The following is a 17,409-nucleotide window of genomic DNA, read 5'->3' on the forward strand; positions in this document are numbered from 1 at the left end:
GCTCCCATCTGCTCATCCACCTGTGCTCCCACCTGCTCATCCACCTGCTCCCACCTGCACATGCACCTGTGCTCCCACCTGCTGATCCACCTGTGCTGCTACTTGCACTCCCACCTGCTTACCCACTGGTGCACCCACCTCACATGGCCATGCCCCTCATACCTGCTGGCTGTCTAATTTGAGAGCCTCTTGGGCTTTGCTCCTTTCTCTTCTTCTCCATCTGGGTTCAGCCATGGCCCCCTAGGCTCCCCAAAGTAGGCAGAGGTAATGTGGAAGATCAACAATAAGCCAAGAGAAGAGGCTAAAAGTAGCAGTAAATGGGAGATTTGGAGACCATCCGAGGCTTTCAGCTTGTCGCATCCTGGACAGGAGTTCCTTCCACCTGCCATGCCCCACCCTCACCCTGCTCCAGGCCTTCCTTCCCTTTGGTCTCCATGCCACTTTTCCTTGCCTCTCTTTAGCTCACTGCCTCCCCTCCCCCACTGGCTGGTCAGCAACTTAATAAGGCTGGTGGCCATGTAGGGTCAGGCAGCCGAGGAAGAGTGTGTATCCTGTAAGGGTCTTTGGGCATGGTGAGAAAGGGGAGGTCAAGGCAGCCTGCAGTCAAGACTGAGGGGGTGCACAGAGAGCTGGGTGGCAAGTCCTTCCTGGGCCCCATTACCCACAGCCTGGTGGGAGGTGGCTTCCGGAGGGGGCTAGCCTCCTGGGTGCCGTGAGCAGTGACTGAGAGTGGAGATACAGAGCCACACAATTCTTTGGCTCTGGGTACTGCCAGCCTGGGGTTGGGGCAGGAGCTCCAGTGCTGGAAAAGCTAGCCTGTTCTCTAAGCATTCTGAATTGCACACAATTAAGGCAACATAGTGGTTTAGACCTGTGGGTTTCCATTGGCCTCAGCTCCCGGTCCTGAATGAGCAAGTGACCTGATGAGCAGTCACTGTGGCCCAACCCGAGATGGTGCTCAGAGGATGTCCTCAGGAAGGAGCTGCAGAGCTCCCAGCCCAGCGGGGCAAGGTCTGAGGCTGCAGGGTGGGCTCTTCCTCCTCGCAGGCTGGCCGCTTCCAAGGGTTTGACTCCGCGAAGCCCTTCTTTCAAGTGAAAACCTAAGGCAGAACTGTGAACGCAGTAAAGACCCACAGTGAGGACGGGGGCTTCATCCAGCCCCACCGGCCCCCACTTTGGGGGCTCCCATAGCAAAATCACTGTCACAAATGAGTGACTCCAGAGCCGGAGAGGGACCTTGGAGGGTTTACTGTATCCTTGGAATGCTGCAGGACATTGGTGATGGTGATGTGTAGGACGTGGGCCTCGCTAGCCTGTGGCCTCGTGGGAAAGGAGGGTGTGAACGCCTGAGAAGGCAGGGAATTGTTCCAGAGGGTCTGACCAACACAGGAGATGGGGGGCACCTAAGTGCCTGGTTAGCTGGGAAGGCGCTTCTCCCCAACACAACCTGGAGACAGGCCTCGGATGAAAACCATGCTGGATGCAAGTGGACAGGGCGGGGATGCTTGGGATTCCCACTGACCTTGCTGCCCGTGGCCTTCCCTTGGCCTCCCCACACCCACCCCTGCCCCATCCCCAGAGGGCAGGCCTTCCCTCCTCCTGACCCTTGAACCTTGGCAATTCTCCTTTCCATTAGACCCCAGTGACCTCAAATTATATAGACATAGGGCCGGTCTTTTTGAAAGGCAGAGTTTGGCCACTACTGAGAAGAATTTCCAAACTGCCTTGGAAGGGCGGCCCTCTTCCCCTGCCAAATTCCATCCTTTCGTCTTCACAATCCAGATCGAAATGTAAACACCCCTGTGAAGGGGAATGTGGGTTAGGTTCTCCCGACAGCTAGCCCTTTCTGCGGACGTGATGTGGGCGGCCAAAGAGGGCGGGAGGTGCCGCTAGGATCCTCGGGCACAGATGTGTGGGAACAGTTAGATGCTTGGCAGCCCCCTCTGCGTCCCAGGAGCCCACACGTGGTGAGACAGATGGCCCCACCTGGGCTCCCCTTCACAGGTGTCCCTGACTGCTCCAGGACCCCAGCCTGGCGTTCCATAATATCAGTTCATGCAATCTCCCAGGCCCCCTCACTTTGCCCCTGTCTGTGCTGCCCCTGCCCCCCGAGGCGGCAGCTCTTTTTCACATACTGTGTGTCTGTGAGGAGCTTCTGGTCCCCTTGAGCCCGCACAGCTGAGGTGTGCGTTTTCCCAGGCCAGCCTCTGGGGGAAGGTCAATGCCAGGATCTCCAGATCGCCCCCCATTAGCCCCTGCACAGCCCGCACCCATTTGGGGGTCTCTGGGCCCTTTTGTTCATCCCAATGCAGGGAACCATCCAATGACATTTATCAAAGTTCTGTTTGATCGCAGCTTGCTAATAGGCATGAGCCGAGGCCCTGTCCCTGGCAGCTTCTGTTGGCACCCAGATCGGCATCACCCCCACCCAGTGGGCGGGGAGCAGATGGTGGGCATGCTTGGCCATCTCGTTTTCCCACTGCTGGGGAGCATGATTAGGCTCTCTCGGTCCCCCCCATAGGAGAAGGCTAAGCCAGGCCATGTCTACCGTTATTTGGTCTTTTATGGGGAAGGTCTACTTTCTGTGGGTTCCCTCCTCAGTGCCTGACCCAGTTGGCCTGGAAGTCTCAGTACAGAATGGACTCCCAGGCAGGAGAACCCTAGAGTTCCCCCTGGTTTATTGAAGGAGGTTCAAGCCAGCACTCAGGCCCTCTGTGACTGGCTCCCCGGTGGCGTTTGGCCCCACCCATCTGTGGCAGCCCAAGAAAGTGGCTCTCTGTGCTTCCCGTTCTGTCTCCTCCTTCTCAGGCTCTGGTTGCTCTCTGCCCATCAGCCTGTCCAAAGCCCATCAGCTTTCAGGTCTTCTCTGACTCTGTCCAGGTCACCCTTTCTTCCTTGGCTTCGTGCTCATGGCAGCAACGCCTGGCCTGCCATCCTCCGTCTTGTCCCCCACCAGACTCGAACACGAGCACTTGCTCCACGGTCCTCCCTTCTCCCTGCAGAGCTCCCAGCACTGTGCAGAACATGGCAAACACTGGGCTCCCCTGTGGGGTTAGCCTTGCAAGTAGTTCCTAAACGTGACTTTCTGCCTCTGCCCTCAGACTTGATCTTGACTCCATTTTGCATCTGCCAGGCTGCTCTCCCTCCCAGCTATTTCTCCCGCTCTCGGGAGGGATATGGTGTAAGGGTTAAGGCCATGGGCCCTGAAGTCCCATGCCGCCACTTACCAGCTTTGTGACCTTCACCCTGCCTCCAGCTGGCCCCTTCTCCTGGCTTCGGGCTAGTGGCACTTGGCGAGTGATGGGAGAGGCTACCAGATGGTCTGCCCTGCACGAATCTGACTATGCCGCTCCCTTGCTAAAAAGCCTCAAAGAAGAGTGAGGTTCTTACACCACATGTGGCGTCCTTCCATAACTCGCCCCGGCCTCCCTGACCTTCCACGAATATCAAGCAACTATTCCTTTCAAATTCGTGACGAGGAGCATGGATCAAATACGCATGGACGACTTACCGTGTGCCAGAAAGTGTACCAGATGCTTCCCTGTCGTAGATCCCGTCAACCACAGACCCTGTGAGTCGGCCTCGTAGCCCCACTGGATGGAGGAGGACCCTGAAGCTTAAGTCACTTGTCCACACTGCCGGAAACTGAGCCGGGATTCCAACTCCAGTCCCTGTGTCCAGACTCCTTGCTTGTGTGCCGTAGGGTCATTTTCCATCCCTTGTGTGCTGTTCCCTGCCCCCGCCCCCACCTCCCACGTCCACAGGCACATCTACTGCCTGGAGAGCTTCTCCTTGGGGTTCAGAAAAACTCCAGAAAGCCTGAGTCCCATAGGTAGGGGGGAGAGTGGCAAGACCCGGAGCTCTGAGGACAGGGATCAGAGGATTAAATGCTTTTCATATTAAATGGATAACGAAAAACTTAGCCTCTCTAGAAGGAGACGTGCTTTCGTGATGTGGCTGTTGTGCACGGCCCCCGGCTTGGAAACTCACTCGCCCAAGGGACTGGCACGGGGCCAGCCTGTGCACCCCCCATGTGGCCACACGGGCCCTTTAGCATAGGGTGGGGAGTTGCAGGGAGAAGTGACTTGTGATTGAGCGTCACCGAAGGGGTCCCCACGAGGGCACAGCCTCCTGGAAGGAGCCGCAAGCCCAGTTTGGGGTGCCCTCTGGTGGTGGGACAGCTCACAGGGGCCCTGGGCCCCCCACAGGCACCCCGTGCAGACAGAGGCCAGAGCCGCACAGATGCTGCCCCTGGGCGCGTGGGCTCACCTGTGGCCACCTGCCATGTGGCATCCCAGGGTCTCAGCGTGCTGGCTGCTTCCCTGCCCGGCCTCCTCTGTGCCCCATGAGCCCTGCAGACAAGCCGCTGTTCTTTCCTTCTGTGGGCTCAGGTAGGCCCTGAGATCCTTCTGGATCCTGTGTTGCAAGTTTGCCATGGCAGCTGCACGTGCAGAGTATGGTTCCTGTGCGTCAGGGGTGGGCACGACACCTGGTCTTACAGGTAAGGAAACTGAGGCACAGCGAGACTAAGTGACTCGGGATGGCCCAGGGAGGGGTGAGCTGGGGTCAAACCCTTCCCCTCAGGCTGCAGGTGCCAGCCCCTGAGCCCCCCAGCAGGACACATGCGCTATTCCTCAAAGTCTGTGAGCTGTGTGCCTCGGCTTAAAGTTATAGACGGAGTCCAGAGGTTTCTCAAACCGTCAAGGTCATGTCACCAATGAAGTGTGCCTCCAAGGTTTTGGGCCTTGTTCACTTTCTTCCTGAGCTCTGTCAGCAACCCCTTGTCGTCCCAATGCCACAGGAGCTTGGAGGGGAAAATACATGCTGCCTAGCGCCAGGTCACCTCAGGCCGGAGCCCCAGGGCCACTGGGTTTCAGATGCCCATTTCCTCCTTCAATGAGGGCCAAGAGAACATCACGCCAGTGTAGTAAGACCTCGAGAAAGAAAAATGTCGGGTTTTAAGAAGTAAAGGCCAGGGGACAGACCTACAGAGAGGATGCATCGTCTCGAGCCATCTTGCTACCTTTCCCGTCCTCCCCTCCGCTCCAGGAACCTCTTTCTAGAGAGCTGGCGACGGAGGTCAGTGGGCCTCTGGGTGGTGCTGAGGAGCCTGTGGATGGGCCATCCTTGGGTCAGGTGCTTTCCTCCAGACCACAGGGCGGCCACCTATGTTTGTACAAGAACTCAGGGCTGTTTCTGGGGCAGGGTGCCTTGGAGGAGCAGCCTGATGATAGAGAACGTTGGGAGGGACAGATCCGTTCAGGGCTGAGGGCTGAGTGCCTGTGCTCGGAATGACCCATCCGTTTGTCTGTCTTTCCCCAGGTGGACAGCCCCTGCAGCTCGGGCAGCCCCTCCAAAGGGTTCTTCTCTAGAGGCCCCCAGCACCGGCCCTCCAGCCCCGTGTCTGCTCCCGTGAGGCCCAAGACCAGCCCTGGCTCTCCCAAAACCGTGTTCCCGTTCTCCTACCAGGAGTCCCCACCCCGCTCCCCACGCCGAATGAGCTTCAGTGGGATCTTTCGCTCTTCATCCAAAGAATCTTCCCCCAACTCCAACCCGTCTACCTCACCCGGGGGCATCAGGTTCTTCTCCCGCTCCAGAAAAAGTAAGACATTGATGCTATTGTTTCAGGTGGGTGCTGGGCTGCTGGGGACCTTCTAGGGCCAGTGGGCCATGGTGCCATTTGCAGGGCGCCCGGGCTGGCCAGGTGGCTATTGGTGATTTGTGACTCGGTGCTGAGTGCATGTGTCTTGTCTGCTCCCCCAAGGACAGCTGTCTCTCCAGAACATGGTTGGTTTCCCCCGTCGCTTTCTTCCTACACGAAGCGGTCGGTATAGGGGTAACTGCAAACATCGCAACACTCACAGTGTGACTTGTAAGGACAGCCACATGAAACCTGGGCCCATAGCCTTCCCTGAAATCAGTAGCGGCAGCAAGCTAAGCTTTGGCGCATACCTGGGGCCAGAGGGCCCAGACCTTGGTTTGCTATGCCAGACGTGGCCCTCGCTACTTGTGGCATGGTTTTGCGGGGTTTGAATGGACCTGTTTCTGGCAGATCCTGACTTTCTGTTTGGGGCGCTGGGCAGCTAGGGTTGATTTACTAGAGAAACAAGGGAAGGGAATGTGGGTTTAGAAGAGAGTTCTTTAGGCTCATGAGTATCTGTGACCTAAAGATAAAATACTCTCAGTTGGGAGCACTGTTGATCATAACCGGAAGTATAAGAGGCAAACCATAAAGTAGATGGAGTTGATTTTCTCCTTCCCCGTGTCTTAGGCATCTCCCCATGCCTTCTGAGTCTTTCTGATGACGCAGAAAGCTCCTATTTGGGACGGCAGTGATTTGGAAAACAAACTTGCCCTTGGGCATCAGAGGTGTGCGGTCGTCTTCCTTTGTTTCCAGATTGCATGTACGTTTAGGACCTGCAGAATAAAGCAGCACTTGATCGGCACGGCCAAGGCACAGAGTGCAAATTCAGTCTCCGTGACTTAGAAGGAAAGGGTGGGGGGCTCTTTTCCTTTTTGTGTGGTGTAAGGTATTGTTGCTAGTACCCCTAACGTCATCCCCCTCAATGACTGGACCTAAGCGTAAATGCACAAGTGTCATGGGACAGAGTGGCCCTCCAGCAAACATTACTGAGTGACATGCAGTTGGGAATTATGTATACAAAGCCCAGTAGGGAGGGGCGTGTCCGGACACTGACGTCCTAATGCTCTAGAGAGCATCCCCAGCTTCCTTGACAGAGATCCTGAAACTCTCAAATATCCTCTAAGAGGAGGGGACGGCAGGCAGATCTACATCAGGATATCTTGTTTCTTCAACGGCGGCATCACGCCTGTGTTGGTTATAACAGAATTAGGTTGTATTAGCCTCCCAGAGCTGCCGTAACAACTGGGTGGTTTGAACAACAGAAATTTATACCTTCACATTTCTGGAGGCCAGAAGTCCAAATTCAAGATGTCACTAGGGTGGTGCTCCCTCTGAAGGGTCTCGGGAAGAATCTGTTCCGTGTCTTCCTCTGGGCTTCTGGCGGTGCCAGCAACCCTTGATGCCCGTTGGCTTAGAGAAGCATCATTCCAAACCCTGTCTCTCCCTCTGTCCTCACAGGGCATCTTTCCCTCGTGTGTCTGTGTCTTTGGGTTTCTGCTCCTCTTCTTGTAAGAGCTAAATCTTGGGTTAACAGACCATCCGACTCTAGTATGATTTCATCTCATCTTAATGAATTACGTCTGCAATGACCCTCCTTTCAAAAAGGTCACATTCTGAGGCTCCTGGAAAGGCATGAATTGGGGGGACCCCGTCAATGCCAGTACACGGGTTATATAGGAAAAGCCAAGATGGACAGGTCACGTCATGGGCTGGGGATGGAGAGGATTTGTGGGTGTAGAGTGGCCAGCCTGTGAAGACCAAGGTCATTTCTGAAGGGAGAAAGGAGCAGCCAAGATATAGGGCCGGGGAGGGTGGGATGTTGGCTGGTGAGGATGGGCCGGCCTTTCAGCTCCCTGGGAAGTGGAAGTCCATGCTGCCTTTTTCTGTTGGGCATTTTAAAAGGCTCTTCGATGTTCTTTGCCAGAAAATACTGTCTCAAAGGTCTGTCTTCTAAGATGTTATGGAGTAGGAAAGCTTGTCAGGGCTCCTCCCTACCATCTGGCCAGGCAGCTGTAGACTGAGCTCAGGAAGGCCCTGGTTGGCTGTGGTTGCTCATGAAGACAGCATTGATTAGGTGGGGGTGGGTGCTTGGCTTCTCCACAGAAGCTCCCCAGGAGGGGATATGCACACCAGAGTAGGCCTGGTCCCAAGGTGACTGCCCATGCTATTGCCCTTGAACCATCGAGTCCAGGACCTTGGCTTTCCCCAAATGGAAGCCAACCCTGCCAGGCCTGTCATTAATGAAGGTCTGTTTCCAGGGGAGGTGCCCTACTTCCCTGGGAGGAGGATCACCTGGGCTTCTTGCCACTTGGTCTACACGTGTGCTCAAAGGAGGCATGCTTGGAGGCCATGCCGTCTTTTTCCTCCTACTTGAATCAGTTCCTGGATCAAGGTCCCCAGACTGTATATTTCTCCCTGCTGCCCCAGTACTGATTTCACATGATGGAGCCTGGGAGTAATGTCACTCATCAGTCTGCATGGAGGGTCTTTACGAGAAACAGCCCGTGAGACCCGCTGTGTCCGTTGGTAGAGCATCACAAAGACATTGTTCATTCCACAAGGCCCCAGGGAGACAATTCCTGTCCAGCCTTGGTCCCAAGAATAGCTGAACTTGTGAGCAATTGGGTTGTTTTGTCTGCAGTGGACACTGATCACGTCACAGCTCTGTTACATGCTGGCCATCTCAGAGCTGCCTTTGTACAAGGGGTGTGAAGGGTGCATCTCTAGCCTCATTTCTGAATCCAGTTTTGGTCCCCAGCCTTTACTTTCATACCACTTTTTAAAAAAAAAAAAAAAACAAGGAAGACAACTCATTGGAAGGATTTGGGGGTATTTATAGAATTCAAAGAAGAGCTGACTGCTCAGGACTCAGGGAGGGAGGGAACAAGGCCGGCTGTGTGGCCTTGGCAGCAAGAGTGCATGGATCTTTCCATGAGATCCAGACAATTCCTCATCTCTGTGTCTCTCCTCTTGCCATGCTAAAGTCATTATAGGATATCTGATTAGCCCAGTTAGGGTCTCTGAACCAGTCGGTTGTGGGGGGAGGGGCAGATCCTATAGCAAGAGCAGAATGACCGATGATCCCCACCCCCCACACCGGACATGGGCCGGAAGTTCCCAGAGAAGAGCCCAGCAGGCAGCTCTCCCACTCTACTCTCCCAGTGCCCAGCGTGCGTGTGCGTACACAGCGCCCCTTTTTACAAAGACACCACGTGGGACTCCGTCCAGTCACCCTACATACACTTGTAAGTGTGCACGCTGCTTCCTCAGTAGGCGGCAACCCTGCGTTGCGTCCCACGGGCACAACTAAGGATGTAAGCACAACTCTCAAGGCCATGCGCATTTCCCCTTGAGTCCTGTCTGCAGCCTGTCTTTCTACGGTGTGACTTAGGGCCCACATGGTGGACGTAGAATCTAAAGGTTCAGCAGCTCCTCAGGTGGCGCTGATAGTTGAGCTTGATAAACACCGTTATCAATGATCAGGGGCAAAGGAAGGACGATAGAAATTATGAGCACAGTCATCTTCCAAGGCGACATAAAAAAGGAAAAGGAGATAATTCAGTCTTCAGACACTCTGAGAACAAGAAGGGGAATACAGGTGGGAGTTATAGATCTAGATGCTACATCTGGTCTTGGGACCTGTAGTTTCCTAGGCTGGCTGGTGTTCGTGGCCCAGGAAAGAGAACTTTGTTCTAGAAGGATCTATCTCGTGGAGGACCTGCTGATGTGGAGTGGCTGCCGTCTCTCACTCCCTCTGGTCTACTGGTCTAGTGGCATGTGGATTCGAGACATGTTGTGGGGATTCTGGGTTTTTATCATCCTCCCTCCAGCCCCACTGTGTAGCAGCAAACCTATTTCTCTTGATGGTCAGGGTCTTACCCCACCCAAAACAATCATCTGCTCTTCTGCCTCTTCCTCTAATACAGTGGTGGACAAACCACAACCTGGGGACAAAATCTGACCTGCCACCTGTTTTTATAAATAAAGCTTCATTGAAACAGTCATGCTGATTTGGTTCTTTGGATTGTGGCTGCCTTCGTGTTACAACAGCAGGATCTGGCCCGCAGAGTCTGAAATGTTTGGACCTTGTCTAGCAGCTCAAGAAGTCTGAAGCGCTCATGTGGCGGTAGAAGCTTCCGGAAGGGTTTTTTAGAACTGGATCTTGCCTTTGGAGATGAGGAAAGGAAAGCCCGGTCAGAATGTTCATGAACTCAAACAATAAGATTAAAGTTTTAAAAAATAATAACAAGATAATTTTGGACAGACAGCAAGGCAAGCACCTCAAGAATGGCTTAATGTCATGTCACTAAACTTTGCTTTCTAATCATTGTAATTACAAATACTATGCCTAGCAATCATAAATAATGATAAGTGCTTGTACTGCGTGCCTCCTAAGTACATCATACATGACAATTGTTTTAATCCTCGTACAAAACTCTATAAAGTTACGTTTTTACCATTTTTATCAAAATAAAAACTGAGCCACAGAGAGGGTAAGTCACGGAACGAAGGCCACACAGCTGGTAAGTGGTAGAACCAAGATTTGAACTCAGGTGGTCTAACTCCCTAATCTACTTTTAACCCAGATGCGAAGACTCTGCTTTGAAGGAGTGGATTTTAGGAATATATAAGCGAATAGTTGGGCAACAGCAAGCCATTTAGGAGAAAGGAAAAGAGAAGGGTTTCCCTGGAGATTCCTTACACCAAAATAATTTCCATGTGGAGCAAAACTTTATATGTTATTCAAATGTCCCTCCAAATGGAAAAATATCATAATCTTTGGGTGTCAGGCCTTTGTAAAGGGTGCAAAAATATGTTCATAAATGCGAGGTAAACATTCACAGCTTTCTCACCGTTGCTGGAAGTTTGCAGGCTTGATGCTCAGAGTGTCAGTACGGTGGTCTGGGTAGAGAAGAGCTGGATGGCCTATATGAGAAAAGGCAGGGAACGTTCCAAGGGAGGAACGTGTACGTCCATGATGGGTGGTCAGGTGAGTGAAGGCAAGACTCCAGAAGGTGGATCTGAGCTGGGCTGGATGTGGGAGTTTTGGCAGCGAGACCAGAGACTGAAGCCCAGTCACTGCGCTGGGTTGGACAGAGGGGAAGGGACGGAGGAGAGAAAGGACACATCTAGAGGGGCGTTCCCGTGTTCGGGGAAGACCGCCGCACCCCAGGCTCCCACCCTGCCTCTTAACGCCTCCTCTTCAGCAGGGCCTTCCTCTGGTGTCTGCACAAAATGACGCGTTCTGCACATTACATGCTGCTTCTCCACCAAGGCTACTGTGAATTGACTGGTCCCCTTGGCTGCCTTCCCCACCGGAATGTACGCTCTCCGAGCAGAGGGGCTCTGTTCGGTCCCAGGCTCTTTTCTCAGTGTCTAGAACAGTGCCCAGCACCTGGGGGGCATCCAGCAACCCCTGTACCTTGGTTCGCCCTGAGTCCACCCACTTTGCTCGGCTCTCAAGCTCGGGCCCCTGCTCCTTCTGAATCCAGGGCATTGCGAGCGTTCACCCAGAGGTTCCGGCAGCTCGAGTGAGCACGACTATCTCAGAAATGATAAAGGACAGACAAACGAAATGGTAGAGGGCTTCTAGCTGGTCATGTCTGCAGACGTTCAGGTCCTGCGCCCCACGGGAGTCTTGAGCCAATCCCACCACCAGGTGTAAAGTGTAAAGTGCCTTGAATCCTTTGTGGAGCAAGGCAGGCTCTGAATTATGAGGACATAAACTTCCATTTTTCTTGATGATGCTTTTGAAACTGGGCAAGATTCGGTTATGTGGGGTCTATACCATGCTCCACTTGACAGAGGACTGTAGAACTAATGGATTCTCTCACCCGATGAACACTTCTTTGTTAGTCATTACAACTTAGCCCAGATCTCTCACCTCCCCTGACATTCTTTTTTGGAGCCCAATGCAGGGCTTGAACTCACGACCCTGAGATCAAGACCTGAGCTGAGATCAGCAGTCGGAATCTTAACCGACCGAGCTACCCAGGTGCCCCCCCCTGACATTTTTAGAAGAGTTCCCCTCTCTTCTTGGGATTCAAGACTGTATCTCCCAGGCTCCTTTCCAAGCCTTCCTGAGAAGAAGGAAGTGTGCATTTTGTTTAAAGGGAGATGCTTCTTTGGGGGAGTATTTACATTTCCATCAGAAACAAAGACCTTGTTTTGGCTTAATCCCGAAGAATGATTTTCTGATTATGAAATTGAGTATCTGAGCGCTAATGGCTCAGCCTCTGAATGACCACCAACCTCCAGAGAAATCAGGTCCTGTTTACTTCCTCCTGGGGAAGGGCCCTGGAAATTTGACAAGGCGGTTAGGCAGCTCACCTCTGCACCCATATTGACACGATGTATACGGGGTGCTCATGGGTGACAGCAGGGAGAATGAGGCTTGGTTGCCCTCCCCTTGGACTCCTTGAGCGAGGTGGGACCAGGGAGGAAGCCAGTCATCTTGAAGCCAGGAAGCCTGTATGATACCCTGGACAATCTCTCCCTCCTTCAACAACAAGGAACAGTAATTCCTCACGTTTGGGGAAGTCTTAAGAGCTGCCTTCAGAACCATTATCTATTCTTTTGGATGCTTTTAGTGATGGGCAATCTTTGGCTTTTGAGGATGGATTTTCTTATGGTAAAGGGATCTCTGGGCAAATAATGTTTTGGCTCAAAAGTTAGGATAAAGATATGATAATAGAAATGCTAAAGCACAGCCACGAGACCCTGCTTTTATTAACTGTAAATTACTTTTAAAAGTTTGGGGGTGGGGGCACAGACTTCCTGTGCAGCAGGACACCCACTGGTTTCTCCACAGTGAGCCCTGGACTCGTTGATTTGGCCACACAGCTCCCAACTCGCTTCTCTTTGCCCTCTCACACTAGGGACTGTTCTTCCGATGTGATGTCACCATCCACAGTGTGAGGTTTGGGGATAGTTAAAGGTTTCTCTGCTTTAATTCCTAGTCTAGGGCAGAGCATAAAACTCCCTAATAAAGGTTTTTTTCACCTTGGATCCTTCTTTTTTCTTTTTCTTTGAGTCCCACTTAGGGACTCTGAGCAAAGTTAGGGCCAATGAGGGGCCCCAGGGGTTGACACCTGGCTTGTCAAATGCATTAAGTCGCAAACCACAGAGGCGTTGATGCTAATATAGTTTCTGTCCCTTTCCCTCCCCCCTCTGGGGCTGTCTAAACTGGCATGATGATACTCAGCATACGTACCAGCCCCAGAACACTGGGGACAGAATGGGGTTCTGGCCTTAGCCCTGGAGACACCCTTGTCCTGGGGCTTACCTTTGGGGTGTCCAAGTGTGCAGGATGGTTCGGTTGTCGGAGGTCCCAGGAGGGGCAGGGAGGTGTCTGGGCCGTAACTCTTCCCTGACACAGAAGCATTTTCCTCTTTTTAACCGGCCCGGAGCATTGCCGGCCAGACATCGGCTTTGCTAACACATTTTCCACCAGCTGTCCTGTTAGCGTCAGGTTCTTGGGGGAATCATTGGCTTTTTCTCTCCCCTCTGAATGGCTTTGGCTGGGAGACTAGTCTGTGGCCAGCAGAGTCTCAGCACAGACACGGGGCGGAGACCGGGGCCCCTTCTCCTGGGACACCAGCTGCCAGGTGTTCACAGGCAGGGGCCCGCGGCCGCTGTGACCCGACTCGCCATCCTCAGTCAGAGAAGACCTGGTTTGTCAGAAAGACCATTTCTGACACCTGGGGGGAGGAGGGACTTCCTGGAAGGTGAATTTTGTAATGGCCTCACTTCCTGCCTCCACACCACCCTCCCAATTTCCCACCTATTATGGTTTACTCCAGAATTTCTCCTTTTGACAGGCGTCTTTCTGCATCCCCCCCCCTCCTCGGGCCCCCCATTAAAAGGAGATGGATTCTGATAAATGCTCTTTTTTGCCAACAGTGATGCTAGAACAGAGACTGGAGGCCTACAGCCAGCCCCTTCCTCACCCTCACGCTGAGTTTGCGTGAGAATTGATGATGGCATCTTGTGATCTATCTAGAAGACTGGGGGGGAGGGGGCTGAGTTTTCTGTTTTGTGGACTGTCACGTGGTGTCACAGAGGAAGGAGCTGAAATGGAGTCTGAAATTGCTGTTTATTATAGTTCCTGGAGGTACATTACTAGGCTGCAGGCTACTGAGTGACTTATTCATCCGTGTTAGGAAGGCTCTGGATCCAGCTGCAGAGGGTCACAGGCAGCAGCAGGTTAGTGGGGCAGAGGTATGGGGGTCATGTAGGAGTCAAAGTCAAGTTACCAGGCAAGGGCTCGTTGGAGAATCAGGTAAGGTAAATAATCTATTTCAGACCCTGTTATGTAGATTATAAAAATATACCAGTTCGTTTAATCCTTATAATAACTTTTCTGCGTTTACCTGTGTCCCCTCAAAAGAGGTATGTTGAGGTTCTAACCCCCGTATCTCTGAATGTGACCTTATTAAAATAAAGTCACTACAGATATAACTAGTTAAGATAAAGTCATCCTAGAGTAGGGCGGGCGCCAAATCCAACATGATTAGTGTTTTATAAGAAGATGGGGCTGAAGCCGTGTGACAAAGGCAGAGAGTGGAGGGATGCGTCTAGACCCGAGGAGTGCCTGGGGTTGCCAGCAAGACCGGACGCTGGAAGGGGCAAGGAGGGACCCCCACAGCTTTCAGAGGGAGTGGGGCCCTGCCGACACCTTGATCTCCGACTTCTGACCTGCAGACTGTGATGTACTTTGGTGCCGTGACCTTCCACGGGACAGCGATGCCATCTCACAGATAGGAAACGGGTGTTCACGTCAGATTTGGCTCCAGATCTTGACATCACAAGAACGCCTTCAGGGAGGGCAGTTGCCACATGACTCAGATGCCCCCACTCTGGGAAAAAGGAGTCTCGTCCTGAGGCCTGTTCCTCGTGGCCCGACTTCAGAATCATGGGTGATTTCCAAGAGAGCCGTTTCGGTAGCTGGGAAGGGAAGGAGAGCGTGTTACCCGGCCGAGGGCTGAGTCGGAGATGTCTTCCTTCAAGGCGTGTGGCTTGGAAGGGAAGGGGAGCGAGGGGTGGTGGAGCCCGGAGCCCATCTGTGGTACGCGTCTCTGCTTCTCCCGCCCCCTCCCTGTAGCTGGGTTGGGACCACGGTGCTGAGGATGCAGGAGGCATTCAGCCCAGATCTGGCTTCTCGGTGGGGAGGGCAGCCCAGGGCCAGCTGCCTCCCTGTGTGGGACGGCGACCTGAGCAAAAGAAACCCTTTTTATGTCAAACCACTGAGAACCTGGGGCTCATTTCTTGCTGTGGCCTCGCTGAGCCTATCCTGGCAAATGGAGGTAGACTGGTAGGAAGTGGACGGATTGGAGTTAAGGGAAGTTTTGGATTGGCCTGTTTACTTCAAGATAGGAGAGATGAACGCATTTACAGGCTGAGAGGCAAGGAGCCGCCGGGGGGCCTCCTGAAATGCACGGACGGGTTGTAAGGGGCAGGGACACGAGCCTGTGTCCATCTCGGGTGTTGGCTTCTGTTCTCCATTAGACGGCTGGGTTTTTGCTCTGGGGACACCTGTTTGTCCTCATGGCCCCAACAAGGCTGTCTGTCCCCCCAGAGCTGCCATCACTCCGCGTCAGCCATCTGGGCCCCTCTGGGCTGTTCAGGGATTTGCATCGCTGGTGTGCAGATGTCCTGTTTGCACCGTGAAGCACGTTTCCTCGGGTGGCGCAGGCGCCGTGACTTTCCTGCTGCCGCCCAGCGTTTAACTGAGCTCTTGGCGTAGACTCGAGTTCAGGTCTGCACACACAGCCTGCTTCTGCCTCATGGCACCCCTGCAGGGCAGCTGCTTCTCCCCGACACAAGTGCCTCGTTCAGGGTCACAAAGCTCAGTGGTGGCGTTGGTGCATGGGAGCTGGTCTGCCCCGAGCACGGTGGGTGCTAAGCAGAGTTTGACCCGTCCCTTTCCTAAGAGGAACCCATCGGCCCCTCCGACCTCACTGGATTAACTCTGCCTCTGGAGCCCCGAGGAGCTACCATAGTCTTTCTTGTACCTGTTTGGTCCTTACACATACGTGTATATTTTAGAGCATGTGCGCACATCTGTGTAAATACTGTCAGATAGCTAAGCCCCCTTTGTCCATTAAATACAGTCTTAGAAATGTTTTCCTGCCTGTTGCTGAGATCATCTCTAGCTCTGGAGACACAGACCGGTGGCCGTGCTGCCCTTGGCTCTTTGTCTTACCTTTTCTGCCCCCATCCCTTGGCCCTTCCTTCTCCAAAGTTCCAGTGCGTGGTTTTGTCCTTACCAGGTGTTGGCGGACTCTGATATCCCATCTGATAGCTGCTCCACCTTTCTTCATAACAGAGCCTGGTTTTATTCAGGACCCACCCCAGGGCAGGACTTACTGGTCTAGATCAGTTGGAATTATCCCTTTCCCATTTGGGGAAGTGCCTGGCTTTGGGGTTACTGGCCTTGAGGTAAACCAGGCACCTATGTCTTGCTAACAAAATATAAGGAGAACTCCGTGAGGGATCAAAGAAAAGGCACCTCCCCCAACAAAGAGAGATACACAAGGACTAACTCCCTCTCCTTACTTGGACTGTGGTGTGAGGATGTGGTTTCCCTGTAACCATGGCCAACATGCAAGATGGTGGAGCAGGAAGGTGGGAGTGTAATCCTCAGTGCGGGTGCATCACTGAGCTCAGTATTCTAGGTAATAGACATTCTTGTCGTTCAGTCTCTTTTAAGTTATATTTTTCTGTTATATGCCATTAAAGCATCCTGGCTGATATGCATCTCTTTGGTGACAGAGGTGAGATTCATCCAGATTGGGCAACCAAAGCAAAGCTATAGGAGCTAACTGAGAATATTCCAGATGGAGGGCTGGGGGAGGGAGGAGAATTGGCACGCAGACAGCCTTTAGTCCCCCCCACCCCCGCTATGAAGAAAAACAGCAGGGTACAAGGGCCAATGGGGGTGGGTGCTGTTTTGTGTAGGATGGTGAGGGAAGGAGCAGTCCCGTAAGGGGACCGTGACCAAGCCAGCGAAGAGCTGTACAGAGGTCTTGAGACATAGCGAACGCTTGGTGCAGATTAGCAAAAGCCACACTATACATGTCTGTTCCCAGCTTTTTTTCCTACCAGACTCACCCTCAATGAAGTCAATAAGCGAGTGAGCAAGCTTATCAGGCAGACTTTTGGCAAGGTCTGATCATTAGGTCTGAGCTCTGCCTTCTGTAAATTCACTTTTTTTATGTGCCACTCATTCCACGGTTTCCTTTAAAAAGAAAAGTTTCCTTTTGAAAAGTTCCTACGTAGTGGTCAATGCCTGGAGAGGCTCTGAAGGGCTGGCTTCCTCCCCTTCAGCCAGAATCCCAGGGCAGCTGGTCTCCCCAGAACGGCAGCAGAATGAAGGCTGTCCGTATTAAATCTCTCCCATATTCAATTTGACAAACAAAGCAGAGGATCCTAGGGGAAGGGAGGGAAAAATGAAACAAGACAAAAGCAGGGAGGGAAACAAACCATTAGAGACTCTTAATCTCAGGAAACAAACTGAGGGTTGCTGGAGTGATGGGGGTGGGAGGGATGGGGTGGCTGGGGGATGGACATTGGGGAGGGTATGAGCTATGGTGAGTGCTGTGTGTTGTGTAAGACTGATGAATCACAGACCCGTACCCCTGGAACAAATAATACATATATGTTAATTTAAAAAATTAATAAATCTCTCCCACATTCAAGACAAGATGAGTTTAATATGTGCCCTCCTTTTGCCTCTATATCCTGAATGCTCATTTGAACCTGAT

General features: G+C 52.8%; 1 protein-coding gene across 7 annotated transcripts in view; it reads left to right on the plus strand.

Moving 5' to 3' along the window:
* The window catches only part of PRKAG2 (protein kinase AMP-activated non-catalytic subunit gamma 2), a 252,372-nt gene that overhangs the window by 76,229 nt on the left and 158,734 nt on the right, over window positions 1–17,409 (plus strand). For 6 of the 7 annotated variants that reach the window (XM_032394363.1, XM_032394368.1, XM_032394364.1 and 3 more), the window contains one exon: window positions 5,323–5,602. In XM_032394363.1, coding sequence (XP_032250254.1) covers window positions 5,323–5,602 — 280 coding nt within the window. Of the gene's footprint in view, window positions 1–5,006; window positions 5,080–5,322; window positions 5,603–17,409 lie in introns of those variants that run through there. The other variant, XM_032394370.1, reaches the window with a different exon arrangement.

Source organism: Phoca vitulina, unplaced genomic scaffold (assembly GCF_004348235.1).
Source record: "Phoca vitulina isolate PV1807 unplaced genomic scaffold, GSC_HSeal_1.0 scaffold80, whole genome shotgun sequence".
Lineage (NCBI taxonomy): Eukaryota > Metazoa > Chordata > Mammalia > Carnivora > Phocidae > Phoca > Phoca vitulina.